Source organism: Exophiala mesophila, assembly GCF_000836275.1.
Source record: "Exophiala mesophila strain CBS 40295 unplaced genomic scaffold supercont1.1, whole genome shotgun sequence".
Taxonomy (NCBI): Eukaryota; Fungi; Ascomycota; class Eurotiomycetes; order Chaetothyriales; family Herpotrichiellaceae; genus Exophiala; species Exophiala mesophila.
The window spans coordinates 99,321-127,319 of record NW_015622504.1 but is presented as its reverse complement, the minus strand read 5'-3'; the positions used below and the strand labels follow the sequence as shown (position 1 = coordinate 127,319).

General features: G+C 52.1%; 11 protein-coding genes across 11 annotated transcripts; 6 read left to right on the top strand and 5 right to left on the bottom strand.

The window, feature by feature from the left end:
• The first annotated feature begins 24 nt into the window (after positions 1–24).
• Positions 25–2,010, top strand: PV10_00036 (uncharacterized protein). The gene is made up of 2 exons (XM_016364057.1): positions 25–386; positions 439–2,010. The coding sequence occupies exons 1-2, from the start codon at positions 243–245 to the stop codon at positions 1,771–1,773; spliced, it is 1,479 nt and encodes a 492-aa protein (XP_016227706.1). The 5' UTR covers positions 25–242; the 3' UTR covers positions 1,774–2,010.
• A 2,259-nt stretch (positions 2,011–4,269) lies between these two features.
• PV10_00035 (uncharacterized protein) lies at positions 4,270–6,754 on the top strand. Its single transcript, XM_016364056.1, has 2 exons — positions 4,270–5,789; positions 5,842–6,754. Exons 1-2 carry the CDS (start codon positions 4,980–4,982, stop codon positions 5,884–5,886), a joined length of 855 nt encoding a protein of 284 aa, XP_016227705.1. The 5' UTR covers positions 4,270–4,979; the 3' UTR covers positions 5,887–6,754.
• PV10_00034 (uncharacterized protein) lies at positions 6,392–8,551 on the bottom strand. Its single transcript, XM_016364055.1, has 4 exons — positions 8,214–8,551; positions 7,991–8,151; positions 7,210–7,926; positions 6,392–7,156 (listed from the first exon to the last, which is right to left on the bottom strand). Exons 1-4 carry the CDS (start codon positions 8,299–8,301, stop codon positions 6,920–6,922), a joined length of 1,203 nt encoding a protein of 400 aa, XP_016227704.1. The 5' UTR covers positions 8,302–8,551; the 3' UTR covers positions 6,392–6,919.
• Positions 8,552–8,962: 411 nt separating this feature from the next.
• On the top strand, positions 8,963–11,611 carry PV10_00033 (uncharacterized protein). Its single transcript, XM_016364054.1, has 2 exons — positions 8,963–9,273; positions 9,321–11,611. Exons 1-2 carry the CDS (start codon positions 9,057–9,059, stop codon positions 10,928–10,930), a joined length of 1,827 nt encoding a protein of 608 aa, XP_016227703.1. The 5' UTR covers positions 8,963–9,056; the 3' UTR covers positions 10,931–11,611.
• PV10_00032 (uncharacterized protein) lies at positions 10,065–11,692 on the bottom strand. Its single transcript, XM_016364053.1, has one exon. It carries the CDS (start codon positions 11,595–11,597, stop codon positions 10,956–10,958), a length of 642 nt encoding a protein of 213 aa, XP_016227702.1. The 5' UTR covers positions 11,598–11,692; the 3' UTR covers positions 10,065–10,955.
• A 195-nt stretch (positions 11,693–11,887) lies between these two features.
• Positions 11,888–14,490, top strand: PV10_00031 (uncharacterized protein). Its single transcript, XM_016364052.1, has 3 exons — positions 11,888–12,040; positions 12,108–12,332; positions 12,395–14,490. The coding sequence occupies exons 1-3, from the start codon at positions 11,990–11,992 to the stop codon at positions 13,148–13,150; spliced, it is 1,032 nt and encodes a 343-aa protein (XP_016227701.1). The 5' UTR covers positions 11,888–11,989; the 3' UTR covers positions 13,151–14,490.
• Positions 14,491–14,763: 273 nt separating this feature from the next.
• Positions 14,764–15,900, bottom strand: PV10_00030 (uncharacterized protein; the record flags this gene model as incomplete). The annotated part of the gene is made up of 1 exon (XM_016364051.1): positions 14,764–15,900. The coding sequence occupies one exon, from the start codon at positions 15,898–15,900 to the stop codon at positions 14,764–14,766; it is 1,137 nt and encodes a 378-aa protein (XP_016227700.1).
• Positions 15,901–16,361: 461 nt separating this feature from the next.
• Positions 16,362–18,145, bottom strand: PV10_00029 (uncharacterized protein; the record flags this gene model as incomplete). The annotated part of the gene is made up of 2 exons (XM_016364050.1): positions 16,362–16,918; positions 16,966–18,145. 2 exons carry the CDS (start codon positions 18,143–18,145, stop codon positions 16,362–16,364), a joined length of 1,737 nt encoding a protein of 578 aa, XP_016227699.1.
• Positions 18,146–18,435: 290 nt separating this feature from the next.
• On the top strand, positions 18,436–20,362 carry PV10_00028 (uncharacterized protein). The gene is made up of 2 exons (XM_016364049.1): positions 18,436–19,103; positions 19,158–20,362. Exons 1-2 carry the CDS (start codon positions 18,512–18,514, stop codon positions 20,087–20,089), a joined length of 1,524 nt encoding a protein of 507 aa, XP_016227698.1. The 5' UTR covers positions 18,436–18,511; the 3' UTR covers positions 20,090–20,362.
• Positions 20,363–20,612: 250 nt separating this feature from the next.
• PV10_00027 (uncharacterized protein) lies at positions 20,613–22,062 on the top strand. Its single transcript, XM_016364048.1, has one exon. The coding sequence runs from the start codon at positions 20,793–20,795 to the stop codon at positions 21,033–21,035; it is 243 nt and encodes an 80-aa protein (XP_016227697.1). The 5' UTR covers positions 20,613–20,792; the 3' UTR covers positions 21,036–22,062.
• A 3,886-nt stretch (positions 22,063–25,948) lies between these two features.
• Positions 25,949–27,613, bottom strand: PV10_00026 (YbgI/family dinuclear metal center protein). Its single transcript, XM_016364047.1, has one exon. The coding sequence runs from the start codon at positions 27,586–27,588 to the stop codon at positions 26,098–26,100; it is 1,491 nt and encodes a 496-aa protein (XP_016227696.1). The 5' UTR covers positions 27,589–27,613; the 3' UTR covers positions 25,949–26,097.
• Positions 27,614–27,999: the final 386 nt, after the last annotated feature.

Sequence of the window (27,999 nt, the reverse complement as noted above, 5' to 3'; positions counted from 1 at the left end):
AGTCTCATCTCAGTATCAACATGGCGACCATGACCAAGGACACTCGATATTCCCACGTCGCCTCCGCTGCATTCAATCACCAATCATCATTCCCTCATTTACGAAGACCCAAATGAGCAGTGATGCTGAATGAACCGACCGAGATCGTATCCACCTATGCTACTGCTTCGTGACCCTCTTCGTGACCCTCTTCGTGACCCTCAGCAACCCCTCCATCCTCTCGACTTTCACATCTCCCCACCATGTCGGGTAATCTTGGAGAGATTGGCGCACTCCATAACCCGCGAAGCGTCCAGCAGATCACAAAGGCGGCCCAGGACTATGAATACGATGCTAGTATCCCGCTGCGGTATTGGCTGCGGTCTGCCCAGGCCATGTTGAAGGAGGTGAGGGACTACTCGAGGTAGACGTGCGGCTCTCTGATTATTCCCCATGTAGGCAGACATATACATTGGCGAAGGCGACGATGAGACCACTTATCTCCTTCTCTTCCGACATGCTCACCTCATCCTCTCGCAAATCCCCGCGCACCCTCAATTCAAAGACAAGGCCACGCGGGCACAACTCAAGGACGCCGAGGACGCGGTCAACCGCAACCTGAAAATATTGGATCTGCTCAAACCACGGATCAACCAACGACATGATCATTATGTCAAGATTCTCAAGGAGCGTGAGTCAAGAAGGGCTGCCAGATCACTCTCTCGATCCACGTCAACATCACAACCCCTCGCGGAGCCCTTGGACTCTCGCACCCAGAGGTTGCATGCTCACGAGAATAAAGACCTCGCGGTCAAGATTGCACAAAAGGAATTCTTAAGAAGGGCCGCCACTCGACAAGCAGTACTGTCAAATGATGGAGAGGACCTTTCGACGAGATTGCAGGAACTCCGCTCTCGCCTCGAGGGCCGTAGCAACGATTCTCTTACTTCTCACAAGTATGCATCGTCAACTGCCACGGCCTTCAACTACCCGGCTGTTCGACCAAACCATATGCAAGAGCCTCCCTGGCCACTGACCAACCTTGATCCTCCTCGGCAGGACCCCCGGAATGAAGGCACGCTGTCTCCGCCTGCCTTACCGCCGAAGTCTGCACTGTCAGCACCCGAGACCTTGCCGCCACGACCACAGAAGATCTCAGAGCACCTGGGTAGTAAAACTGGTGCTCCAGAGCCAGCCCATATTTTTGCCCCCGCTGCCTACCTCGAGAACGGAGCGCCGCTGAGAACAATTTTCCTGCCACCAACGCTGCGGACGACTTTCTTGCGAATTGCACAAAAGAATACGACGGCCAACCTGGAAACATGCGGCTTCCTGGCAGGCACCTTGATTGCCAATGCATTCTTCATCAGCCGACTCATCATCCCTTCGCAGACAGCATCTTCGGATACGTGCGAGATGACGAACGAGTCGCAGTTATTCGACTATGTGGACTCTGAAGATCTGATGATTTTGGGGTGGATTCACACGCACCCCACCCAGACATGCTTTATGAGCAGTCGAGACTTACACACTCATGCAGGATATCAAATGATGCTGGCTGAGAGCATTGCGATTGTCTGTGCGCCAAGCAAAGGCGACACATACCATGGAGGGGATTGGGGTGCTTACCGGTTGACCGACCCACCAGGAAAGAAGGCCATTCTCAACTGTGACAAACCGGGCATTTTCCATCCGCATGAAGTCGACAACATCTATACAGATGCCCTCAGACCGGGTCACGTGGTGGAAGCCAAGGGAATGGAATTCGAAGTGGTGGATTTGAGGAATCAATAACAAGAACGGGGACCATGTGGACTGAATGTGCCATCTCCTCACTGTGGAGCTTGACGCTGTCAGGTGGAAACTTGAAGGCCGATTCTTCTCCCACTCAGCAAATTGCTCCCAAAACCCCAGATAGGCTGCCGTGATCCAGGGTACTACAATCGAGGGCAGATACACGTGCGGCTTGCGATGATGATGATGATGATTATTGATGATAGAAGAATAGAATAATCAATGAATCACCTGGCGGGAAACATTGTGTCAAAGTGGCGCACTTTTCGATTTTTGGTGTTTTGGTAGGTCAGTTATGTACTTGTGATTCATTCCCTGCTACTGGCCTGCCTAAGAGTCTGTGGCATCACCATCGGTACTGGAGTTGATGGGGGAGATCTAACGTAGGAAGCACCACGTCGTGGCCGCGCAGCAATATCGCTAATGTGCCAACATCGCCAAGAACCCCTCAGCTCAACAGGTGCCCATCGGTGCCATGTTGGGTTCAAGATGCAGACCTTGGGAACTTGGGAGCACGGTTGAAATTTTTGGCGTGTCAGGATTGAGTGGATCTTGGCCTTTGATCAGTACGGAGTAGTGAACAACAAGATCGACGCGTTCCAAAGGTAGTCTGGGGACTCGGGGATTTCAACATGGTCCGCGCTTTGGATGCTTCACAGGCACAGAGTGCGTATGCAGGAGGAGGTGAACGAATAAAAGCCCTCTCGGCCCAACTCTGCCGCTCACTGTGCACTTGTGTTTGAGACCAATGCAGGAACGCGTGCCATCCAGCGTTGCACCCCATTTTTTGCCTTGGCCACTGACGCTCTTTTGATTCTTTTGAACGGATCTGCGAGGACATGTAACTGCCCCGTATAGTAGTAGTAGTTTTTACAGTGCAGCAAGTAATTGCCAAAGGAGCCTTTCTCCTGTTGCAACATTGTCACCACCAGCTGTATCCCGTGGTCCCTCACTACTCCGTATGTATTTGTATATCTTCGTGACTGTCGGTACTCCACCCTCTGTGCCTTTTCTCAAACCCTAGGTTGCCGCACTACCCCTAACACTACGCGGCAAGTCTGCAGCTACTCCTGTCCCATACCTCTCCCTCGTGCACTCACGTCTCGCCGTTGCCTGTCTGGTCATCTTGGCTAGGCAATGCCATGCCATGCCATGCCATGCCGGTCTGTTCCTATCCTAATTCCTTGCAACTCCTTGGGAATTTGAGTCAGTGACCCGACTGTTTTGGTGCCAGGCGCCCAAATTTTGCGGCATCTCTACTGCCGTTATTAGCAAGGGAATCAGAGCGGGATTAGGTCTCAGAATAGAATTGGATGATTGCACAGCTTTTTGCCTCTGAGGGAAGCAGATCCATGCAGGCATGGCACCAAGGACCAGCAAGGCCGCAATGAAGCACCGAGTGCCATCAGGTGGATGTGTGGCTGCTCTGGTGGTCAAGGGAGCCGAGGGCGTGAACAGCATGCTGCAACCAGGTGGCCGGGGGGGAAGAGGGGGCGCTTTTTGGGTTCTGGGTACCTGACTAGGGGCAGTTGGTGCGCCCAGTGGGTTTTGTTGAAGCAGCTAAGCAACCCACTAAGCGACGCCGCCCGCTCAATTTGGAAAGCCTGACAGGACATCTTACTGTGTTGGTGTCTAGATTTGATGAAACCAATTTCCGACTCTTCCTCACTCATGAGCTTGTTCATCGATGGTGAGCACTTTCGCAACGGAGACCCCCTCCGGGGTGAGGGAACCCACGTCTTGCAGACACACAGAAGATGACGGATGGAGCCACCAGCGCCATCACAAGCCGCCGCCACAACGCCTGCCCGCCTGTCCGCCTGTCTGCCTGCGAAAGGCGCGAGACTCCACACAACCATGCGTACGTCGTAAGTAGGTCGCTATGTACTCTACCTAATTTTTATGCGTATAATGTAGCGACGACAAGGGCAGCTGGCCAGTTGAGGCAGGTTTGGCAGGTAATGTACTGGTAGGCGGCTCTGCACACACCTGCAGATCTGAAAATAATGGCTCAATCTAAGGTAGTCCTTGGGCATTCGGTATGAGACGTGTCCAAGGAAGACTCGCCCAATGTCCTGTGACAACAACCATGGGTTGACTCTCTCCCCTCTCAGGATCCAGTACCTACGTACATACCTACTAACAAGAATTGCAATTACAATTGCACAGAGCGACTCATGACGGTGTGGTGTGCTTTCTGCCAAGCCCGGCCCCAGTACGAGTATGCACTCCGTATGTCTGTCTCTGATGTTTTACTGTAGTGTGATTCCAGCGTCGACGTGTCGCGGGTACAAATGTGGGAACCGCGAAAGAATTGGCGTGATTGGATATGTGCAGGGATACGTGGACAGCATCCCCCCCCCTCGATCCACTTGGATCTCTTCCTTTCACTCTGGCCTCTGGCTGCGCCCACTCCGCCCACCACGCCCATTATTGCTCTGGGCGTCTGCGTCTGCGACTGGCTCTGCGTTGATTGTTTCTCTCCACCCATCCCATCCAAGGTCGTCTGTGCTCAATTCTCACCTTCCCTCCTCTCACCTCTCATCTGTCTTTGTCTTTTGCACCTTGCCAGCTGCAACCTTTGTCCATCACCACCGTCACCACACATTCACTTTATTACACTTCACCAACCACTTTGCCATCGAGGCACGACGTGTATTTGGTCCTTTTCAACCCTTCACAATCGCTTCTTTCTATCCCGTCAACACGTCCTTGACTCGCCTCCTAGCTCTTGCACAAACCGTTTCCGTTCAGGGGCCAACCTTCGACTTTGAAACCTACCGACATTCCTGCCTGGGAACGAGCGAACTTTCTCAAACAGTCCTGATATTCAAACAAAACCATTCCAGCCTGGTTCTCAGCATAGTCTAGCACCATCCTCGCCTCTTTTGCACCAGCTTGGTCTTCGTCGCCTATCATTGGGATCGAAACAACATCGACTTCCAAAGGCAAAGCAGTGCAGGCCACTGCTTTGGACGGACAACAAAGACGCATCAAGCAATCACGCCGTTGGTCTTGCTTCACGCTCGTTCTTTCAGAAACATACGGTGGTCAGGACCTCCAGCTGTCCAGATTGTCGATCCTGCCGACCTGCCAGTGACACGGCTCCTTGGACTCGCCCAAGACACGCAGCCCTTTCCAAAGCCACTGACACAATTCCATCAATTGCTCTCTAGAACAACTATACTCAAACCATTCTACCAATCATGACATTCTCAATTCGACCCGCCGTCGCCTTCGCGTCGGCAGCCTTTCTGCTGGCTTCTTCAGTTCTCGCGCAATCCCCAACAAATGCTCCCAGAGCAATTACCACTCTGGGTTGCTACGCCTCACCGGACCCTTTGGAAGAGTTTGGAGATGCCACATATCAGTCATCAGGCTACTGTCAAGTAAACTGCACTGGCCTCTCCCAGCCGGTGATGGCCATCACAGGAGGTTCCACCTGCTTCTGCGGCGATGAGATCCCCCCAAAAGATCAGGAGGTTGACTCGAGCAACTGCGACAGTGTCTGTGGCGGCTATGGCGAGCAAACATGTGGTGGCCTGGGCTACTGGCAAGTTTACCTGACGGGCTTGACCGCCAACGTCCACACCGCGCCCAATTCCACATCAAGCACCGCATCCTCACCAACTCCAGAGTCAACATCATCTGCACCGGCAGTTGTAACAAAAGCTGGAGAAACAGTGTTTGTGACCAACCCCCCAGATGCTACCAATGCAAGCAGTTCGGGTGGTGGACCGAACAAAGTCGGAATCGCAGTGGGAGTAGTCGTTGGAGTCATCGCCCTTGCTGGCATCATAGGAGCCGTCGTCTTCATCGTCAAAAGGAAGAGAAACCGTGAGATCGAAGAGGAGCACCGCCGAAACGCTGCTGTGAGTGCATTTGTTGGTGGCAAGTCGGATAAATCGTCAACCGACCAACGCCTGGACCCTTCAATCTTCTCAAATGATTCCCTCGGCCGTCAAAGTATTGGCAGCATTGCGGATGAGCGAGACTTCTCACGGAGGATATTGCAGGTACGTATTTGATCTCTCTCGAAACGCACACCAAGCTGACGCACCCCACCAGGTTCGAAACCCAGACCGAGACTCAAGATCGTCTGCCATGGCATAAGAGGCCGCTTGTTAATTGCAACATTACGATCCTGAACAAGTCAATAGTGACGGAAGATCAATACTGTGATCTCGGCCTGGTTCTCTTCATTCACCAATTCCTTTCTCCTTCCGGTCCCGCAATGACCCTCTCGCACTGCATGCGTGCGTACGCCTCCGATTTGACGACGATGCTCCACTGGTCCCCAGTAGTCCCCATCTCTTATTGTTTTGATATAGACCCACGCTCCTTGTTGGCCGTGGCAGTCGGCATAGCTCTGGCGTTGGTGGTTCTCGTTATTGAGTGAAAGGATTTATTGACCGCGGCTTTCCGAGGTGGCGACGGCAGGGCACGAACGAGACTCGATAGAAAGCATGGGAAACCCGGGAGCAAGGAAAGGCTTCGTTGGCAGCCAACAGTGCGTGGTGGCATCACAGCCGAGAAAGAGGAGGCATCAAAGCCCACACGGGATATTTAGGCAACAAGCGAAGAGACAAGACATCATATTTCCACGATTATTATCTGGAGAAGACGGATACGGCGAAATGGGCGGTACCGGGTTCGAGTGTTGGTCTGGAACCCGGATGCCAGGGACGACGCATTGAGTCCCGGGGCCTTGGAATGCTTAGAAACACCCAGCTCGCCGTTCTGCGAATGTCTCGAATCATGGATTACGTGGTAGAAGCTCACCCGCCAGAGCCGGTGGACGCGGGGCCTTCGGCTCAAGCATGTTGGATGTCTGGCTGGAAGCAGGGGACTACACATAAGGCCACTGGCCCTTGTCGAGACTGTTCCATGCCACAATCGTAGCATGCTGACGACTTCGGCATCCCAGTCTGTCCTTGTATGCCTCATAGGTAGATATTTGTATCAATAGTTTTCTCATCAGTCTTCCAGTGCCTAGACGACGCGTGGACACCAATTGTTTGAATCCACGATTTTCTGGCCTTTTGGGGGTTGGAAAAATCGTCAATCATTCGTAGTGCTGACCAGCAAATGGACCTGGGTCTACTGAGAGTTGTACATATGGTAGATGCTGGATATGGTGAACCGATCATGAGGTGCCTAGGCCAACAGCTTTGAGGATGGTGGCGACAGTCCAGCCAGGCCCGCCAGGCACTATTTCGCGCCAAGTCTTGTCAGGGACAAGGTCAGAGCTGGGGAGAATGGACCAGTTGGGGGATGGGTCGGCTTTGATCCATTTAAAATCATCTACCTGATTCCATAAGTTGGGCAGCTCGGACGGGCTGGAGGCATTGGCCGAGGTGGAGGACGAGGCCAGGAGATCCGTCTGAGAGTCTTTGGTCAGCATACGAGTTCTCAGAGGGGTGGCAATCAACCTACGTAGAATTTGGGGAAGGGTGCGAAACGAATCCCCCGGCAATCCTCAATGATGGGCCGGCTGGACACGCGGAGATAGACATCAACGTCCTGACACTGGTGCATGCGGAATTGCTGGCAATTGATGACGAGAATCGTCTTTTTTAGGCCTGTGATGTGGGCTGGACCTGTGACGGAGCCACAAACTAGAAGGGACGAGTGGGCAGAGTTGATGGTGAGGCTCGCAAATGGCCTGGCCACGGCACTGGGGACTGAGAGATCAAGAACGACGTTGGAAAGTCGTCGAAGGGAACAGGGCGTTTGTGCGTGGGGAGCCGAGGATGGAAGGATGATATGTGTATTCGACTGGTTAGAAATGGAGACAGACGTGGCTGTGGTTGAGAGCGAAGGACGGTCCTGGCCACCCATTGACAAATGGGCCTCATCATGGTCGTCGTTGTCGTCGTTGTCTCCAGATAATCTGTTCTGGTGGGGTGACGACGTATCATTGGGGGGTGTGCCAGTATCGCCGGGGGTGTTGACAAAAGAGGAACTAGGAGAGGTTTGAGAACCGGGCGAGAGGTAACCAGGAATAGTGCGTCGTTTCTGCTCCGCCATTTCTGCAGCGTCACTTAACGACAGAGCGGAGGGACTCTTGTGGGTAGATTTGAATGAAAACTTTGGCTTTGGGGCAAATGTCTTTTTGGTTTCCTCCAGTCTTTCTTGCAGGGCTTTGATGGCCTATTCAAAGGTCGTGAGCTTGCGAATGGGAAACGAGAGGGAGTGACAGGTGGTATTGGAATACCTCAGCGTATGTTCTCTGGTCATAGGCAGGAAGATAGCCTGAGGCGTCTTTGACCTCGCTCGAGAGTCGCGTGATGCCTGCAAGGCAGTGGTCTGTGGCGTCTGATCTCTCGCCTCCGATGAGAGCGGTGTCTCCCAGACGGTCCATCTGTTCTTGTAGGGCTTGAGAGTCGTTGTGTTAGCTTGGAAAGAGGGAGATGATAGTAGCTATGGTGATGACGTGCCTGTGAGTTCTTGCTGGAAGTAGTGAAAGAAGCGTTGTTGGTGGGAGATCTCATTGACCTGCTGTGAGGGAGGGTCTTGTGATGCCATGTTGAAGCCGGTATAAGATTTTTGACCAAATGTGGTAGTAGCGATGTGAAGAAAGAGATGAGTAGGTGGCGAAGAGGAGGGGTTGTTTTCAATGATTCAAGGGTGCTTGAGTGTGCAAGTGTCTATCAGTAGTAGTGAGAAAAAGAAGGAGAGCTTCCTTGATGGTCGCGGGCGATTCGTTGGTTGGTGGTGATGTACATGTTGACGAGCCACCAAGTACGGAGTCTACAGTAAGTATTTCCAGTTTACGATAAACTGCGGGGTTCAGGTTCAGACTAACAAGGAGACAAAAAATGGACAAACAGGCGTGGATATAGAGGGAGTGGCACGGGTGGCACGAAAGAGGAATACCCCACGATGCCCCTGGAGGGCCGAGGGGGCCCGAGGACCACTTAAAACCACTGGAAACTTCCAGGCTCCCGGGCTCTGCCTTGGTCCGAGTGCTTTTCCCCCGGCAGTCCAAGGGCAGGCCGGGGCAGGCCGAGGGGGCCTCCCAGGGATCCGTCTTCCCTTTGGCTCTCGCCTACTGCAGGGCTGATCTGCATGACGCGCGCGTGCGCTCCACCACCATCCACGCATCCACGCAGCCGCAGGCGCAGTCTTACATGTTTTTTTTTCGTCTGGAAATACAATTACAACTTGAATTTACTCCTCCTGCGCCCTGGAAAATCCCCCCAAATCCCATCCCACTACCAACAGTTACCGCGCTCTTTGCATTCTAGTTGCTTCAGCACTCGGGCACTCTCCTTCCCTGAATGCTCATCAAACACTTTACTCGACCATTGTCTACCCTCTCTAGGAAGACCGGTAGAAAGGCCACCAGTGGTGCTGCTCGAGCGTCTGCATCTTCTGCATCTTCGTCACCTTCACCACCTCATCCACCACCTTTTCAAGAGCCCGTTGCTTATTCCCTCAGACGCAGCCCCAAATTCCGCCACGTCAGCTGCGAGGTTGTGAGTAGTGACCTCTGTCGTGAGTCTCTTTATCCCCATGATCGTTCATATCTGACTACAGCACAGAGTCCCTGCTTCAACGTCTACAGCCAACCCTCCCCTCTCCAAACACCTGCGACCTCATCGACATCAACCCCGGCTCTGCTGTCTGGTCCAAACAACTACATGATGTCCTTCGACCGCGTCGCCATGTCTTGGTCGAGCCTCGCCTCCAACAGTTTGGGCAAATCCTGGAGCCCCTGATAACAGCATCCAATTCTCCCTACAGACACGCCGAAACTCTCGAAGCGGCCTTGGATCCTGCCAATGGCCATTTGTCTGAATACCCCCTTCAAAATGATGAAAAGCCTCTCGCCCCAAATCCCTCCCTTCTTGTCACCGTCAACCTGTCCGGTCCTCGTTCGCAGACAAAGACCTTCGTGGGCTCTGCCGGCAAGAAGTTCATGCATGATTTGATCGCCTCCCATTGGGCGAGAGGCTCTCAACTCTACCGCTACGGATATGTTCGTGTCCTGGCCTGGATCCCCGCTCATGAAAGCAATGTCTACATTCCTCGCTCTGTCGTCACCCGCCAGAAGCTGTCCGTAATGCTCGAGGCTAGCATGAAGTTACAATTGCTATGTATCCCGAGCCTCGAACCCAGTCGACATCCCACTCGCGATCATCCAGATCCGATTTTGGAACAGCAAGACTTCGACCGCGTCGAAACGCAGGACCCCCTTTATGCTTCTCTTCCGGAACCACGACGTCTGCTGCCGTCCCGGCCTCACCTCCTCACTATCGAGCCAACCCCGACGGCCCTTCGACAGTCCACCTTCAGCACTAACGCCATCTGGGTCCTTCGCTTTCTCGAACTTGATCAAGATCTGAAGCAAAATGACCCCGAGTTCTACGAATTGACCACACAACCGGCTCTTCCTTTCGAGACCCTCCGTGCTCACGCCAAAATGGATTCGAAGCGCCGCGACTGGTTCAAGTACTTGGCCACCGCGAAAACTACCTACAAGTCGAGAATGCATGCACTTGCTCTGGTCGAACAGCATCGCAAGATCGATTCAACTCTTAGATTCCTTCCTTCCGCGGCGGGCTCTCATCTGCGTGAACCCTTGTACAAACAATTAGCTCTACTTGACCATGACATGTCAACGATGACTAGAACCAACAAACGCTGGATAGAAAAACTCATCGACGATTATCGAGTTCTCGACCTCGACCCCCCCGTCTTGGCTTGGAGTCAGCGAGATCACCAGCCATTGGCAACCCACGCCGACGAATTCCGCCCCGAGTCTCAATCCTTGGCTCTTGTCGACATCACCCCTAAGCCTGAATTTACCACACCACTCGAGTCTGAAGGCCAGAGCCTGTGCTTTGTGCACGTCATGAATCTCGCCTCGGAGATGATGCACAAATCCGTCGATCAATTCCTGTCTCAGCTTGTTCCCGGTGGGCTGGAAGAATTTCTTAAGACATTTCCCGATATTCGTGAGCCCTCCAAAGGAGGCTGGCATGACTTGACCGCCCTCCGAACCAGGACACTCCCCGCTGATATGTTTGTCAAGCTGGCCCTTGCATATCATGATTGGCCGTTCCGAGTTTCCACCAGAGAGATGCTGCTGAAGAGCGACGACTCCCTGGCCCCCACCCAAAATTCCGCTAATCACTACAGACCTCAGTAGGCGGTGCTCCTCGAGAACGACGCTTTCACGACTGTGGACCAAAGAGTTTGTCCAAGACTTGTCTTGTGTTCATCACCTGGGCAAACTCGTTGTTCAAACTGGCCAGGCTTACTCGATGCACCATGTCTGCATCGATACCGACTTTGTTGAATGCTGCCGTGGCGTCCGAAACGATGACCAACCCCCCATCGCTTACAAGCTCGATATCGCTGGCCATGCGAGCTGTTGTACTGACGCAATGATCTGTGGTGATACCCACTATGATGAGCTGTTGCACATTCTTGGAGCGGATCAGACTCTCGAGCGTTGTGCTTATGAACGCAGAGTGCTTGGTCTTGGAGAAGATCGATTCATGCGGCGACGCCATGTCTGGTCTCGCCACGGGCTGAAACTCGGAACCGCCCGGGTGAACACTGGAATTGGGGTATAATGGTGACTCGGGGTTGGAGGATTTGTGATAGACATGTGCCACAACCACTGGCACTTCGGGACTCGTCCTGTTGTACTTACGGACCTCAGTCAGCAATGAGGCGATGTTGGCCTCAAAATCTGGCGTGGACCGTTCAGTTCCGTAGAAGCCGTTGCCAACATTCAAGCCGACTTGGATATCGATCAGTAATAATGCCGTTGGACACAATGTTGCCCGTGAAAGCTGGCTGGAAGACATGGTCTTTGTTGGCGAACTGGATATATCATAAATGATTGAGAGATATCACTATAAGAAAAGTACATACATGACCATCCAACATGGGTCACTCTAGATGTGCCTATCTGCCATGTCAACCTGAGCAATATCGCACGCCCTGTGATGTTGCATCCGAACTCCTTAGGTTCGGATTTATGCAAGACTGCCATAGAGTCAATAACACTCCACGGTATCTATCATACTGTCAAGTATACATCTGCTGAGGTTTTTCTCCCACGTTGTCATCCCAATCCATAACAAACTGTTCATCTCACCAAAGTCGACGATTAGATTCTGCACGCTCGTCAAATTTGATCCCGGGACCTCCTGTGCTCACCGTCATCGTTGGGGGACTCTGCATCTTTCTCACCAACATGAGTAACGGCAGCCCCGAGCGACCGGCCAAAAGAGCAAAGCTCGAAAATGTATGTCCAGTGCTTTTGTCTACCAGCCCGTCAATGTCATGTGTCATGCTTATCAGAACTTACGTAGGACGCTTTTGGAAACGAAGTAAAAGCCACTTCGCTTAAGAGTACACAAGGCACCCGCGGAGGAGAGCGCGGTCATTCTGGCAAACATCAGGGCAAGAAAAGGGGCCGTCCTTATGTCATCTTCAGTGCCTCGGGCATTCACACCAATGATGTCGGCATCATGGTCACGAGTGACAAGGGCAAAGAAAGGCAGTGTGCTCAAGACCTAGTCGACTTGTTGGACGAGGTGAGTTCTTAGCTGCCTCTGAACCCATTGCCTCGTCGGCTGCTAACCCCCATATGCTGAAGCATATCGATGTTGCCGAAGGGGAGACCGTTATCTCAGCCGACAAGACCCAGACACAGGATTCCGAAGACCCATTAGACATCGAGGCCGATATTCACGCAGAGCTTCAGTCCCTCGCCGCACAACCCAGCAAGACCTCAAATACGACACCTAGCCAAAAACTGACTGTGGTTTCTCTGGATATACCGTGCGTTACCTTTGTCAGATTTCCCACCGCCAAATCAACAGACCATAAGCTTGACCCTGTGGAGATCGTGCGCACCCTTTGTACGTCTGCTGCAGATGTAAACTTCAAGGGACCAAGGAGCCGCTATATCAAACGATTGACCCCAATTACCCTGGTTCGCAAAACCTTGAATGACGGCCTTGAATCTTTATGCGAAGCAGTATTACCTGAACACTTCCGCATTGGAGGACATGGCTCTGATACCCAGGAGGCAGAACAGACCTCGACCCCCCCATCCACTCCAAAAGGCTACAAATTTGCCATCCGGCCATCAATTCGGAACAACAATAAACTCGACAGAGACCAAGTCATCCAGACGGTGGCACAGAAAATCGGGCTTCTTGGGCAGAACATGCATACCGTGGACCTCAAACACTATGATAAACTCGTCTTGGTCGATATCTACCGAAATATCGTTGGTATGAGTGTCGTGGGCCCCGAATTCGAAACCTTGAAACGATTCAACCTTGCAGAGCTCCACGCGAGTCATTTTGTCGAGAAAGAAAAGGACAAGGGGGACAAGTCAAGGTGATACCCTGTCTTACATGATCTGTTATTTTCTCAAGGATACCCGCCTGAGCTTTTGCACTCCAAGGAGCCGGATCCTATGTGACTAGAACAAGCAAGAATTATCCGTCATCTCTAAATCTTAAGCCCTCGATTCGGCCGGCTCCCATGATGCGCAACGTCTACATCTGATCATTGATAGCCCTCCATGAGCCACGATACCTCAGCCCAGCCCAGGACAACCCAAAGAACTCCCAGGGATGCGGCCAAAATCAGACTGGGTAAACTTCTTCCGCTCATCGCCTTGTCCTCAGCCAAGTAACCTCCCACGCAGTTGACCATACTACTATGTGTTCCCTTGGGGCAAACATCAGGTGGGACAGCTGATACTTGGTCCTTGCCAGCGCAATACTCTCGTCCTTGCGTATTGACTGGACAGCAAAATATCCCCACGAGATTGGTCAGCACTTGATCAGGTCTTGATCTCGCCTCATAGCCGTCTGGACAGCATGTGGCACCTGCCTTTGGTGTGTCAAGGATGCGCGACCAAACTGTGCCAGGTGGGCAGGTCCCTTGCTTTTCTATTGAGCGAGCACCAAGGCTTCCCGAGATCTGTGGATTTATATTGGTGTCCCCGACTGTGTGTGTGGTGTAGGGTAAAGTGTACCCTGTTGAGCGAGCGAGCATTGACAGCAGAAATGTGGCGAAGAAAAGGCGAGTTGGAAAAGTCGACCACCTTGATACTACCATGCTGTATCGCGACAAGGTCTATTAAGCTGTTAAGCTTTGTTCCCCCGGTAGATCTCTTGAGGAGTACACGAAATTGGCCCGCCGTGAGATTCATGGCACAAATCAGATTGCCGAGGAGGATGGGAGAGTGGTGGATATAGGCTAGAGGACCAACGAGCAGCCTCTGCCGCACAAACGAAGGATGATGTGACTCTGTCATCTGGGCTTAACGAATATTGCACGAGTCATCTTGTTCATCTTGTGGAGCAATCTGACTTGCTGCGAGCAATTGAACGGGAACCACCTGAAGTGGGTGCGTTATGCAAACATGACACACATGGAACAAACAATACTGCGATCTCGTTCTGCAAGCTGGTCGTCGTGTTACGAACTTGGACGCGAGACTCTTCCGCCGTGCGAAAGATCTTTGCTGGTCGTCGTCTTTCACCTTTCAACACTTGACGCCAGTATGGATGTTTGAACATCGACTTGGGCATGCCATCAAGCTTGCACAGACCTTGGTTTATTTGCATCGAGAAGACTCTCAGGTGACGTAGTACTACAAGCTGGCTCGATTCATGTTCCGCGTTCGGGAATCTAGAACGACATCAAACTAAAGACGTGAAACAAGGATAGATGAATCAATGGACGTTAGGTCTAGAAAATAATGGCATCTACTCCTATTCCAAATATGATCAATCCGCCTTTTCAAGTCGCTGTCGACGCCGACACCGAAACTATCAACAACCTGCCCATTCTTGCTCAACTTTGCTAGAACCAGGTCTTGATTTTACCGTTCCAGAAACACCGTACCACGTCCCTTGGGAATTCCAACGTCGCACTGATTGCATGTTTCGAAACACGAATACAGGCCTCGTCAAGAACAACAGGAGAAACACGGGTCACAGCTTAGTTCGGCAAGCTGACCCAGGGAACATCCTCTGGTGCGACCTTGTAAGCACGGAAGACTGCATTGCTTGGGAAGTCAAAGCCAATCTGTTGCAACTCAGGGGCCTCCAACTTGGCGTAGTCGGCCAAATGAGGGTTCACATACTCAAACACCATTTCGCCGGTCGAGGTCACCTCAAACATCCGACCGAACACGGCCTCGGTCACCAAAGTATTTCCATTTGGAAGCCGCTGCGCACCACCCATGAACGGGCTAAAGAACGCGTTAGGGAATGAGCGATCGCGATATTCCCAGACAATGCTTTTGGTGGCTCGGTCGACCTGAATAACTCGCGAATAGGTGGACGACTCGTGGTGCCGGAAGGTGCCATTGTCGAAGATCAGGATAGATCCATCCTCGAGTTCCGATGCACAATGTTGTTGTGCCACGACCGTTGAGTCCAGGTGCCAGATGATGTCGCCTGTGGCGCGAGAGATGATGACAACAGCCGACACGGATCGTAGTGACGCTAGGATGTTGCCATCCCGAAGAAGGTGAACACTGTTGATCAGCGGCCAGTGCTCGCGTGCAAATTGTGGATGCAGAGAGAAGATGGCAGGGTCGAGGTGGTCGATGGCGCGCCAGGTCCAGAGAGGGGCTTCGGGTCTTGTTGGGTCGACCATTTTGATGACATCGGCATAGATGATGCCATTGGGCGCCTCGCTTGATGGGATGCCGCCTTGGACAGTGCATGCTTGTTCCGAAGTCAATGGCTCCAGGGTGGTATAGAGCAAAGTGCCGTCATCGAGATGACGTTGGTCGTGATGGGCTAGAGGGTCGCGATACTCGGAGATGACCTTGCCTGCTGGGTCCACTTGAAGCATGACGCCGCCTCGATATTTTTGCCACATGGGAAACAATGCCGGGGCCTCTGGATGCACGCCGTTGTACGCTAGGTTACCATTGGGCAGGATTCGAGCGTGTCGCCCTGGCCGGTATGGAAGGTTCCAGCGATGGACTTCAACTCCATCATTGGAAACAAGGAAGACTGTTCCGGGACTGGTCAGATGAGCATACAATAGATATCCTGGCGCAACAAGCTTGGAGTTGACTCCACGGAATCCCAGGCCTCGTCGGGTTAAGGTGCTTTGTTCCATAGTGATCGAAGAAAAAGGACAGAGAGGTAATTCGAGTCTCGAGTCAAATATTGGTATGCCCAACGAAGAACTTCTTGACTATTTTGACATCAGCAAGTAATCTCTGCGGGCCAGGATGTGTCTATATATATGGCACGACTTTATTGCAGGTTAGGCAAGTGGGATTTTGGTATCACGGCATGCCGCGGCATGCCGCGGGATTGATACAAGGCTGGGACTCTGGGAGATGTTTCGTACGGCATGCCGCGGAAATCCCGCTCTCACCAATACCGCAGCCCAAAACCTTGGTTGTGCTGTTGCCACACCTTCAAACTCTCATCTATAATGCACGATCGTAACGAGGCATTGTTGATATCGATTTGTTTCGCCGACAGGCGACATCCGTTGCACACATGAACGGGGGCCTGCGCGCCTGGTGACAATCTAACGGTCAAGTAATGTTGAAGTAGCGCCGCCCTAGATTACCCGATATTGTTGCCAAACGGTTCCCAGTTTGGTAGCATGTTCCAATCATACGTATTGGAAGGATTGGACCCAAGGAGATCTGGAAAGAATGCCGAGAAGATAGGATCGTTCCAGGCATTGATTTCTTTTGTAGTGAGTGGAGATGGATGAGCCAGAGGCCGTAGCTTCTTATGAAAGGCAGCGACAACATCACCGAGAGTGTGCGCAGCGTGACATGGCAAACCAATTGTGTGTAGCCACGAGACTAACGTGGTAATGTTGGCATCAAGTTCTTCCAGGCTGTGAGATTGCTTGATTTGATCTTCGTACATATTGAGGATTCTGCACAGCGTCACAGCTGCGAAGACAATCATATGATAGATGTGATCGCTCAAATGTCGGGTGCGTTCATCTGTCGTATCCATGGCAAGGTTGATGATGACAAGAGCGAGACGGACCATTTCAGATATGAGGCTCTCTCGAACACGGGCGGAGCGGGATTTCAGCGACTGGTCGTAGGCCAAAAGTTGCGCAAAGTTGTACCCCATTTCCAGGAATTGCGATCTCGGCTGGTCTGTCAAAAATTAGTCAAACAGTTGCGTGTGACGACGATGAACTCACCCAAAACAAATCTCCATTCTTGTCTCCAGACGTGTAGGTGTGCCTGAATCTTGGGAAGATCTGGTTCCTGTAGGCAACAATCCTCATAAAGAATCCAATACAAGTTGCCTTCAGCCACCATGCGAATTTCATAATTTGTGGCATAATCAGACTCCAAGATAGCTCGGCACCGATCCATCTGGGAGCGTGCAATCATTGATTTCCTCCGCGTGCCGACAGAGTAGTGCAGATGAACCAATGCAATGTGACTCCATAGACAGAAAAGCTCCAAATCTTGCCTCGTTCTCGGCGGGCCTTGCCCATTGAGAATTGGATCGAAGAGATCGCTCGAAACGCAATGTTGAACAGCAAAGCCGCTCAGAAGCCAGCTGTCTATGCTTAAAGGGACTTGGCCGACGGTTGTAGACCACATGGAAAGCACGATGGCAGCTTGGAAGAAGTCTATCGTTTGGGGACTGGTCAATAGGGCGATGGACAGGAGAGCCTTGGCCTTTTCGAAAAGCGCTGGAGCGAGACGAGCCGCCAGTTCTTGATTGGTGTGGCGCACTGCGATCAAACAACATGCACATAGAAGAAGAGGAGACTGTTTGGCCTTGTCAAGAACTGCATTCGATGACATGAGGGGATCGAAGCAGACCCAGCGTCCATAATGCTCGTGAAAGATTCTAACCATGGCCACTGCATCTTGATGGGAGATGAAACCTTCGTCGATCATGTTGGCACCTGGAGTGTCATGGAGCGAATGTAAGCTCCTCACTGCACCTGGAGATTCGACACCCATTTCGGTAGCGATATCTCGAATGACCAATACAGGAGCGGCCGAGGGGTTGGTGGAAAGCCCTGGAGGCTGAAGCCGATCTGGCGAGGGATGTCGGAAGGACTCTCGAGCAGCAGGCGAGGGAGTAACTTCCTCATCCTCAGCATCGGGGTCAAGTCGTTGCAGGAGTCGCTCAACAGCCCTCTCCAAGCGCGACAGCCTCTGATCAGTACCATCGATTGCGGCATTGGGAGGAGCATGAGCCTGGCGTCGAGTTGAACGGAGTTTAGCCAAAGAGCATGAAATTTCCAGTCGCTCACATCTCAGGCATGAGGAGTCGGCAGCTCTGGATTCGTAGCATCGGGTCTTGAGCTTACGACACGAGTCGCAAGCCCTGGATGCTCTTCCCTTGTCGTAAGGCATCGGCCCACAGCTGCATATCTCGACCACAGCCGACCAGAGGACATGGATGTCGGAGTTTCACCGAAAGTGCCAGCCCGTGAGCAAGAATACAACGCAGGATAGAGCCATGTTCGAGTCGACGACGAGAATCCACAGCTTCTTTGGTGGAATGTGGTCAGGGCGTGATAACGTGATTGATAACGAGATAACGTGATAAGGCGGCAAGGTGATTTCCGATTGGCTGGGGCTCAACGACAATCCAAGTTCCAGATGCAGACCAATCTCCAACTCGCGACGTCAACAATCCGTGCCGCTACATCACTCCAATCACCTGTGTTGTATGACAGCGACCCTCAACAATCCTTCAGTGTGACCAAATCTCCCCCAATGACTATGGCCAACAAGAAGAATGCCTCAAAGGGCGATGATCTCCTTGCTCAGCTCGATGACTTGAGTACCCAAGCAACCGCTCGTTCCTCGAGAACCACTACTCGCCAGCCACGACAGGGGCAGTCGACACAAACCTCACAAAACGAACAAGACCTCCTGGCAGAGTTGGGCAGTCTTGCACGACCTACCAGCAGACCTGCAACCCCATCTCTCAAGCCACATGCCCCTTCCACGGCCGCAAGCCGCTCCCCAATGCGTACGACGACGGCAACCCCCCCTCCTGGCCGCACAAGCGAAGAAAAGTCCAGCAACGGACAGCGTAAATCCGGCGACAGCACGAGATCTTTTCACCAGAGTTTCACTCCTGCCACTACAACCACTGAAGACTCGGGCGAAACGGAGTTTCAGTCTGCCTCTACACCTGCCCCGGAGCCAGCAAAAAGCGGAGGATGGTGGGGAGGACTTCTGTCCACGGCATCAGCCGCCATGACACAGGCTCAAGCGGCGGTCAAGGAGATGCAGAAGAATGAAGAAGCACAGAAATGGGCTGAACAGGTGAGGGGCAATGTTGGTGCTCTGAGAGGATTTGGTATGTAGACCCCTGAGCCCCGACACCATCGTCAAAGCTAACCTCCACATGTAGGTGGTGACATCAGATCACTTGCCATGCCAACTTTTCAGAACATCCTCCAAACCATTGCTCCACCAATTTCGTCGCACGAACGACTCGCCATTCATATCACACATGATTTGACCAACTATCCAACCCTAGATCCTTTGATCTACCAAGTCTTTAGCCGGGTCATGGCTCAAGTCGAAGGAGGAGACCTGATTGTGATTCAAAAGGGGCGGGAAGCTGGACCTAAGCGTGGGTCCTCAGAACACAGTCGACAGCTCGGGTCCTGGCATGACGGTCCGTGGTGGAGAAGCGGCGAAAGACGCAGTATCAATGCCATCAAAGGGTTGGTAGAGGGAAGCAAGCTGGTGCGAGCATCCGCCGAAGGCTACGCAGAGGAATACTTTGGCGCCAAAGGAGGCGTCGAAGAGGCGGCCAAACGGGCTACAGAGACACTGTCCGAGACAAATCCTACCCGAGACAGTGAGATCTTTATCTCTATCCAAGCCATAACCCAACCTGTTCCCAAAGATTTGTTTGTTGGGGCTACTGCTACCGAAGTCGAACCGACCCAGATACAAGAGCCATCGGCCGAGGAAGAAATTGTCTTTGCGATCTATCTGCACGACCCCATCCACGGGATCGCATTCCAGGCGATATCACAGGCATTGCCTGGACAATGGATCGAATGGCTTGATGCACCTAGTGGTGGAGAAGGCACCCTCCCTGAGAGCATTGAGGAGATCATCGAGGGTGGTGGTATTGACCCTCGAGAATGGATCAGCGAATGGGTAGAGGAGAGCTTGAGTTTGACGATCGGTGTTATCGCGCAGAGATATGTAGCTAAGCGAATGGGGGTGGGTGAAGGGAGCACCAAGAAGGGCAAGTTGAGGGCTGATTTAAACCAGGCGGCTATCACTCAAAGTGGTGGCGGTGAGGCAGCGAGGGCCTTGGGATGAGATTGGAGCGTTGGATTCCTGTGCTGCAAAACGATCAGCACCTGTAAAGGTCAGAATCACTATACCATCGCGGGTCATTGGAGTAATAATGTTTGGGCTGGTAGCTGAGTGTTATTTACGGTGTTTGTAGCGAACGGGCGTGGAACTGGTCCCTGGAGATGAAGGATGGGAGCGAAATTGGATTCCGCGCATCTTTGTCAATGAACTCTTTCTGCGACGTGAAGGAATGGCTAGTACCTCAGGGACACAGATATGTTGATCTCAATTACCTACCTACATGAGAATATTCTCACATGAAGTACTCAACTTTGATAAGCGACACGTGATGCTCGACCGCATCGGGCAACATATGCCAAGTATATATGCCAAGATACTCTGAAATTGCACCAACCCCAATGAAGTATCGAGTGCCGTGTCTTTTGTGTCTTTTTGTGTCTTTTGCCTCCCCGTGCCTTCCCATGTTTTCCCTGCAATATCCGAGCCTGTCACGTTTGCCTCTTTTCTCATCCATCACTCCACCCATCCTCGCCCATGTGTCACTCTTCACAATAGCTTCTCTCTCCGCCAACACCATTTTGATTTTGCGATTGCATCCTCCTCGCTCGGCCCAAACCCTCCAGTGTCCAGTCTAACTACGTGTTCCTACCCGCGAACTACGAGCCGTCCTTTATTCTTTTCATCCTCCCGCCAACAAGGCCCGATCATGGCTCGAATCACCCAGTTTTTCTCTTATCTTCACTCCATCTTAACCTCAATCCCTCAACATGGCTACCATAATATCTCACGCGTCGTCCAACCGCAGATCCGCAACATCTCAGAGAGCTTCACAGCACGTGGTATCTCGAGAGATCCTTCCACTGCAGGAATAGAACTTCGCGAACTGAGAAAACCAGGGTATCGCGGTGCAAAAGAGACGGGCAAGTCCAAAACGCCAGCAGTGGCTTGAATACATGACATTGAATATCCCACTAGAGTGTCGACGACTCTTGTTGACATGAAATTGCCACTGTATCTCAGCATGGTTGTTACAGGCTCCGATGACTATACCCTCCATGTCCTCCCCAATCCCTTTGATTTTGGACTGCCTTGGAGATACATTTCTCAAAGAGGCACACCATAACAGAAGTCCCATCACAGCCAGCTGGATGGTTTACACAGAGAAGCCTCGGGCGTTCTGACGCTATTATCCTCCCCCTATCAGAGCCTTGATTGGATCTTGGGCATAATCAGTGGACGATCGTGATCCTCAGCCATACCGGTCTCTGGTGTTATCCGAACTCACGGACATTTCGCGCCAATTTACCGACGCAGTGCGAGGTGCAAAGACCAATGGCGTGTTATCAATCCGCACCAGGGCGTACACTTCAGGTGTATAGTTTTTGTCTATATCAAGACTCATGGGGCCTCCCATTGTTCCTATCCGCAGAGCAAGATAGCCAGAAACTTTGAAACCACGCCAACACTTAATTATCGAAAGGGAGGCAAAGCGAGGGCAGATTAGCGGGGCAACGCATGGCGCATGGCGCATGGCGCATGGCGGTAATGTTTTGGGAAGTCTTAATCTGCGCTTGTTCATGATTTGGTACATGAACTTTGGCACGAAAGGTGTGTTGTAAGCGTTGAACGATGTCATGAAGGAACGAGAATACGAAGCGAGGAATCAATGTAATATCACAGACTCTAGAGATACGTCGACACGATGGTTAGATATTGATGACACGGCAATGATGTACTGTCATCTGTCTTTATCCAGCACGTGTGTGAAGCTTCCTCATTGCCACGGTTGTCTGTTGATTGATTGGACGAAGCAAGCAGATACAAACCGATCTCATGCCCTAAAGCCCTGAAAACCTAAAGCACTGGCAAGGTGTCTCTCTCACAGTATTGGCGACAAGATAGTCACCCGTCCATGCGCAATACCATGTTTTCATTCGAGCATGTCGGACCTCCATAACCACTGTGTTGCCCTTGACTGTCAGTGGCTTCTTCTTTGTTCCTGTGTCTCGTGGTTATGATTCCATTATCCTGCTAAGCATACTCAAACCACGAGCACCAGTCGCTCGTCGGGCCATACTCTGTACTTTCCAATTCTTGTCGTCTGGACTGCATGGACCCAACTATGACATATTTTGGTCTGATCTGATCTAGCGACAGCGCCCCGGCGCTTCCGCGCTTCTTTGGTTCGGTCTTGCACAGGAAATAACCTTCCTCAGCCCAAGCTTGATTCATACCAGGATCACAACGTTATCCCCTCATGTGCCATGGCTTCGAGTGATATAGCTGCGCCACCGTCAACGGCTCCAAGTCTGAGTCTGAAGACCTATATCCCGAAGCATCCGACATGCCGCTTTCTCGTTTCTTTCTTGACCAAAATGTGCTGCTGCTCGTAGCCCCTGTGACATCCGTATGGCCATCGTCGTGCCGGAGAGTGGCACGCAGATTTTCATGTTTAGCCTGAGTGCGGAGATTTTGAAGCGGGTCACGCTGAGAGTCATCCAAACTGTCAGTCAAAAGATTCACCGGATCATGCACCATGTATTTGGCTGCTCCCTCGTCTTTACTGTTGCCGAAGCCTGTTTCAGCCTGGGCCTGGTTAGACGAGACTCGATTTGGTGTCGCGAGGAGGTCCAAGGCGTGGATACTCTTTCTGAACAGTTCACGATCGCTGCTACCAACGCTGATGCTGTCATCTGCATCGTCGGCTCCGCCATCGACACTGTTGCCTCTGACGCCATTTCTTTCACGCGCAATGCTGTTGTCATCATTCTCAGGTGCCGCCACCATGACAACAGACCCTCCAGACCCTGATGGCGAGCGGAGTGACCCTTCAGGAATATTACTCAGCACCCGGCGAGGAGCAATCTGTCCGTATATGCCATGGTCGTAGAAGTCGCTGGCGATCTGCTGCGCCATGGGGCTTGCGAGAGGAAGCGGCTGGAGGTCGCCTGAGAGTTCTGATGGAAGAGCCCTCACTGGGAGACTTGGGAGAGACTTTGCAATGTCGCCAACACGATCTTTGATGCCATGACGCTCAGTGGCTCCGAGTGACTCAGCTCGGGGTCTGATGTCAATTGTGCGACTGTCGCCTCGAATGGGATAAGCATCATTTCGACGTGGTGGTTGAGAAGCATGCTTTTCTGCAGACGTGACGCCTTTTGAACCATGTCTCATATCTGGGGCGTTTATAGAAAACTCGGCGCTAGCAGGTGAAAGTACGACTGCACTTCGACTTGTGGGTAGACCATGTCGCCGAAATCTGGTTTTGTCTCTTTCCATGCCCAGGAAGCGCAGTGCTTTTGAGGCGCTGCTGTTCTTGGGTGGCAGAGGCCCATTTCTGGCCGCGGAAAAGTGGTTCTGTGCGGAAACCTTGTTGGTGTCAGTACGCTGATAAGTGACGTCTTCGTGGGAGCTGCTTAATTTTTGTCGTAGACTCGAAATCTCGGTATCTCGCCGATCCAACTCCAGGGTATGTGCAATATTGAGGCTTTCCACTCGCCCGCGAAGCTCTTCATACTGACGAGTCTTCATATCGAGTTCAGCAGACATGTTTCGAGCCTGTGACAAACCCGTTTCGCTTTCACTCAATTTCTGGTCTAGGTCCTCATTCTGCTGAACAAGGAGCAAGACCTCATGGTCGCGCTCTTTCATGCGCGAGACCAAGCCCTCAAACTTTTCAAGGTATTGATCAAGTTGCCTTGATTGCTCAGTAATGGTCGTATTCTGAGACTGCACCACTCTAGTGTATTCCGCGACGCGGCTATTGGCTTGTCGGAGGTCGGCAGCATATTGGTCGATAGTACACTCGGGAATTCGAACAAATGGCAGTGAAGTGTGGTCGCCCAAGGAGTAGTCGGCCAGGATGCGAAAGATATGTTGCGTATGCGGGTCTTGCGCGAGCGTGGATTGCCTTGCTAGGTTTGCCCGAATGAAGAGGCCCAAAACGCGCACAACCTCAAGAATGGTTTGCCTCAACTGTATTATCTTCTGGCGTTGCTCATTCAATGTGGTTTCTCCCCTCTCCATTTTTGCTTGGACGTGCTCCAATTGGCGTTCCAAGTCTTTGACACGTTCAAGGTTAGACCGAGTGTCACGCTCAGCGAGGGATTGGGCGGACTTGAGTACGTCGTGATAGGCCGTGGTTATGATGCGTACATCATGGGAAAAGTTGGCGAGATCCTGGACAAGGTTAGTAGGTGTAACCAGTGCAGGGGAAACGAAAGGAAGACGCACGCTCTCTACGCCGACGTGGTCGAGATTTGCATTGAGCTTCATCTGACTGGCCTCTTGTAGCAGATCTTTGACATTCCGAACCTGGGCTTGCATAGCAGGAACCCACATGCCTGATATGGTTGGTTCGCACAAGGAAGGGAGGCATTTGAGTAAGTCTTCCATGCTCATGGCGCTGAAAGGTTTGGTGATGGGTGCTTCCTGGTCATTGGTTTTGACGGCATCCTGCGATAGGTCCTCGGCCAGTCGATCGGTCTTTCTTAGTGGATGTGCTAGGTTTCGGAGAGTCTCCATGATGCTTTGGTCTGTGGCCGAAGAGACGGAAAGTCCAGTTATGGACGCGCCGATATAGACCTTGGTGCGAGGTTGACGGAGAGACGGGGGTGGCGAGATTGGATGAGTTTGGGGAAATCCTTGACTTGGGAGAAGAAGCGACCCAGGAAGTTCAGGAGGCAGTGGAATTAGGGGTTTGGTTGACGAAGAAGAATGTGTTGGGAATGGCGGAAGTGGGCAACACTGAGGGGGTCTGGTAGAATAACAAGAGATCAAAATTGGTGAAGACGGCTGGTGCAATTCACACACAGGCTGTAAATATGGAGGTTTGGGAGCACATGACACAGCGATCAGTGAAAGCCATAGTTCCAACACGCTGGGCTGTGCCATTGGACTGATCTGAGGAGCAGGGAGGCTCGCGATCTTTGCTTCGAGCTCAATGCGCTGGTATTGCAGATCAGTGCTGCGCTTGATGAATTTGCCTTCGTCGCATGCCTACCGAAATACATCATCCTCATAGAATCCTCATACACGACGGCAGACGCATCTGACATGCAAAGATCTGTGATATGTTGTACAAATGGTCCACCAGAGACTTGCGAAAAAAAAGTTGAAGATGCAGTGCATTGACATGTCAGAAACACGTGCGGAAGAAGACAGGGATGAGGCAGGCAGGATGATGTGTTCATGATATAGGCTGTCTCAATTCCGGATCACTGGTGCTTGTATGTTTGGGATGATGAAAATTTGATGAGAATACAGAGACCAGTTTCGGACCATGTCGCTTGGATCTTTAGTGGGTTCACTGCAAAGCCCAATATGTCGACCGCCATCACACCAAGGGGCCAGCCTAGGTATGCTGAGATTGTCAGTCAAGTAAAGCTGGACATCAACCAGGGCTCGCCCATGCTGCTGGTATTGATTGTTCTCTGGACAGCCAGTAAACAAAAGCGTTGAGAGAGGCGCCTAACTGGGCCATCATGAGGCCACCGGCAAACGGCTTTTCCGTGCTGGTACAAACCAGTGTTTCACGATCGACCGGCTGTCCCTCAATGGTCACAAGATGCTCGTGGCCAGGAAGGCTGGGTTGTCAAGCAGTCAATGAGCAAGACGAGAGGTGGCCGAGTAGAAGATGGAAGGGTTAAGAGGGAGAAAGAGAAAGAGAATGAGAAGATGGAGGAAAAGGCAAGAGGTGATTCTGGACCGAGGCAGGTTGCAGCGAGCGCGGGTCACGTAACCGGTATTTTGATGATGAGAGTCTGCTTAACCATGGATTGACACGTACAAGGTGTAGGAAAAGGTGCCGGAAGGAAATGCTGGAAGAAGGAGTCAAGAGAAGGAGTCGTGTTGGAGAGAGAAGGTTGCCCGGTTTTCGTATTTTCGAGCTAAGTAGAACAACTTTTCCAAGCGCTAATCCCAACGATTGAACAAGAACACCATCCGGGGTATCACTGGACAAGGACCAAGGATTTGGTAGATCTGGTGGATTTTGACAAGGACCAACACGGTTAGGCGGATTCCAGCTTGACGCCTGGAACCGGGGTGTCATCCAAAACCACGATGCCGTAGGGATCTCGATCCCATTCGCTGACCAATACCTCGACCAATTGATGATTGCACAGAATGGCCCTCTCAGGCTCGCTCAGATTCTGGTTCGACAAGTTTTCGCCTTGGAGCTTGGTCCACTCTATTCGTGCTCGTCTTTCTAATTGATCTCTCATGACGCTCCAAAGATAGCCTCTCTCTGAGTTACTATGGAATAACGAGATGACGCATCCACCTCGCTCGGTGACAGCTAGGGTCTCGTGGTGGCTCAATTCTCCTGTGAGAATGAGATCGGCGCGGCACTTGCTCAGTACACTGCCTCCCGAGCCGGGGCATGTTGCGACGGTCTTGATCTGAATGTCTTCAATTCTGACGCCTTGGGGAATGGCCATGGAAAACCCCTTGGGCAGGCCGATTGCGTGGGCAATTCGCGTGATCAGCAGAGTCAAGGACTGAGCTGCATCGAAAGAGATGAGTCGACCGGCGCCTGTGTTGGATGAGTCGTACTTTGTGGACCGGGTCAGCTCGTTGGCTGCCTCGATTGCATCATGCGGTGACGGATTGACGACACTACGGGTATGCGAGATGACGGCGGGATGAAAGTGGCTCGTTGGTCGTGGGTACGTGGGCTTACTGTATGTTCGGCGAGTGGTTTGGGGCCTCATGGACTTTGCTTTAGGGGTGTTGGGAGACTGTGGGCCAGGAGACGACACATAGGGGTCAGAAACGGCGTCCGAGTGAGAGGTTGGTTTGGTCGAGGCGTCAGATAGGGTATCGCCCTCGTCGTAGCCATGGTCGGAATCTGAAGTTGTCACTTCGGTGTCTGAGGAGATTTCGGTATCAGAGGGCGTCTGGGCAGTGAAAGCCTCGCTTTCGGGGTCATCGACGCGACCAGTGACAACATCACACAGCCAATCAGCCATGCCTCCGGGGACAGTGTCGACTGCAGTATGGGGGCAATAGACGCTAATGCCATGGGCCAGAAGTAAGGATATAGTCAACTGCTGGGTGTCATTGGTCGTGATGGACTTGAGGCCGCGGAAGATGATGGGATGGTAGGAGACAACAAGCGAGACATTGTGGTCAATGGCTTCGGTCGCAACGGCCCGGGTGAGATCAATGGTCAGGAGGACCTTGTTGGTGTTGCGTGGTCGCGAGTTGTGGGTGGGCAAGAGGGGGGCTTCGACCAGCAGGCCAGTATTGTCAAAGCTCTTGTCGGCGAGGCAGTCAGGGTAGAGCTGACGCATGCACGAGATGACGGTACGAGTGAAGGGTGAAACAGGGTAAGGATATGAACGAGACTGGAAGTTCATGTTGCGACGCAGTGGCAAAGAAGGGAGACTGGTCGAGGGTTGGACACGGCTATGGGAGAAGGGTGGTGCGAGTCGGAGATGGAATTTTGGAGAAGAAGAATAAAGAGATGAAATGATGCGAGACAACGAAGGACGAAGCATCAGATGGTGTTGAGAGGGTTGAGAGGGGAGCTGGCAACAAGTCAATGGTAGGCGCAGGCATGATGAAGGTTCATCATGTAGATCTGTACAAGTCGGACGATGAGATGGGGAAGGGGAAGGAGCAGTGTGAGTGCAGGGCAGCCATGACGAAAGATGTCAGTGGGGAAGGAGCCACAGGCAAGAAGCTGCAAGAAGTATGGAAAAGGCAAGTACGGAGTACGGAGTAGTGAGGAAGGCGTGCACACGACATGACAGGCATGGAAGGAACGAACAATATGGAGGGAAGGAAGAAGGAATAACGTTGATCCTCTCCAAGTACTACTCTGAGTACTGCGGAGTATGTACTGTACTCCGTAGTACTCGGTAGTACTTGCCACTACTTGCTTGCCTGTATGCCTGCCCACCTACCCA

Coding starts and splice junctions, on each gene's coding strand:
- PV10_00026 (XM_016364047.1), bottom strand. CDS start 27,588: ATGCTTCGTCCTTCGTTGTCTCGCATCATTTCATCTCTTTATTCTTCT.
- PV10_00031 (XM_016364052.1), top strand. CDS start 11,990: ATGAGTAACGGCAGCCCCGAGCGACCGGCCAAAAGAGCAAAGCTCGAA. Junction 12,041..12,107: donor AAAGAGCAAAGCTCGAAAAT/GTATGTCCAGTG, acceptor GAACTTACGTAG/GACGCTTTTGGAAACGAAGT. Junction 12,333..12,394: donor TAGTCGACTTGTTGGACGAG/GTGAGTTCTTAG, acceptor CATATGCTGAAG/CATATCGATGTTGCCGAAGG.
- PV10_00033 (XM_016364054.1), top strand. CDS start 9,057: ATGCTCATCAAACACTTTACTCGACCATTGTCTACCCTCTCTAGGAAG. Junction 9,274..9,320: donor TGTGAGTAGTGACCTCTGTC/GTGAGTCTCTTT, acceptor ACTACAGCACAG/AGTCCCTGCTTCAACGTCTA.
- PV10_00032 (XM_016364053.1), bottom strand. CDS start 11,597: ATGTCTTCCAGCCAGCTTTCACGGGCAACATTGTGTCCAACGGCATTA.
- PV10_00028 (XM_016364049.1), top strand. CDS start 18,512: ATGACTATGGCCAACAAGAAGAATGCCTCAAAGGGCGATGATCTCCTT. Junction 19,104..19,157: donor TGGTGCTCTGAGAGGATTTG/GTATGTAGACCC, acceptor CTCCACATGTAG/GTGGTGACATCAGATCACTT.
- PV10_00036 (XM_016364057.1), top strand. CDS start 243: ATGTCGGGTAATCTTGGAGAGATTGGCGCACTCCATAACCCGCGAAGC. Junction 387..438: donor CCCAGGCCATGTTGAAGGAG/GTGAGGGACTAC, acceptor TTCCCCATGTAG/GCAGACATATACATTGGCGA.
- PV10_00027 (XM_016364048.1), top strand. CDS start 20,793: ATGGCTCGAATCACCCAGTTTTTCTCTTATCTTCACTCCATCTTAACC.
- PV10_00034 (XM_016364055.1), bottom strand. CDS start 8,301: ATGGCATCACAAGACCCTCCCTCACAGCAGGTCAATGAGATCTCCCAC. Junction 8,152..8,213: donor CTTCCAGCAAGAACTCACAG/GCACGTCATCAC, acceptor ACGACTCTCAAG/CCCTACAAGAACAGATGGAC. Junction 7,157..7,209: donor CACCCTTCCCCAAATTCTAC/GTAGGTTGATTG, acceptor AAAGACTCTCAG/ACGGATCTCCTGGCCTCGTC.
- PV10_00035 (XM_016364056.1), top strand. CDS start 4,980: ATGACATTCTCAATTCGACCCGCCGTCGCCTTCGCGTCGGCAGCCTTT. Junction 5,790..5,841: donor TCTCACGGAGGATATTGCAG/GTACGTATTTGA, acceptor GCACCCCACCAG/GTTCGAAACCCAGACCGAGA.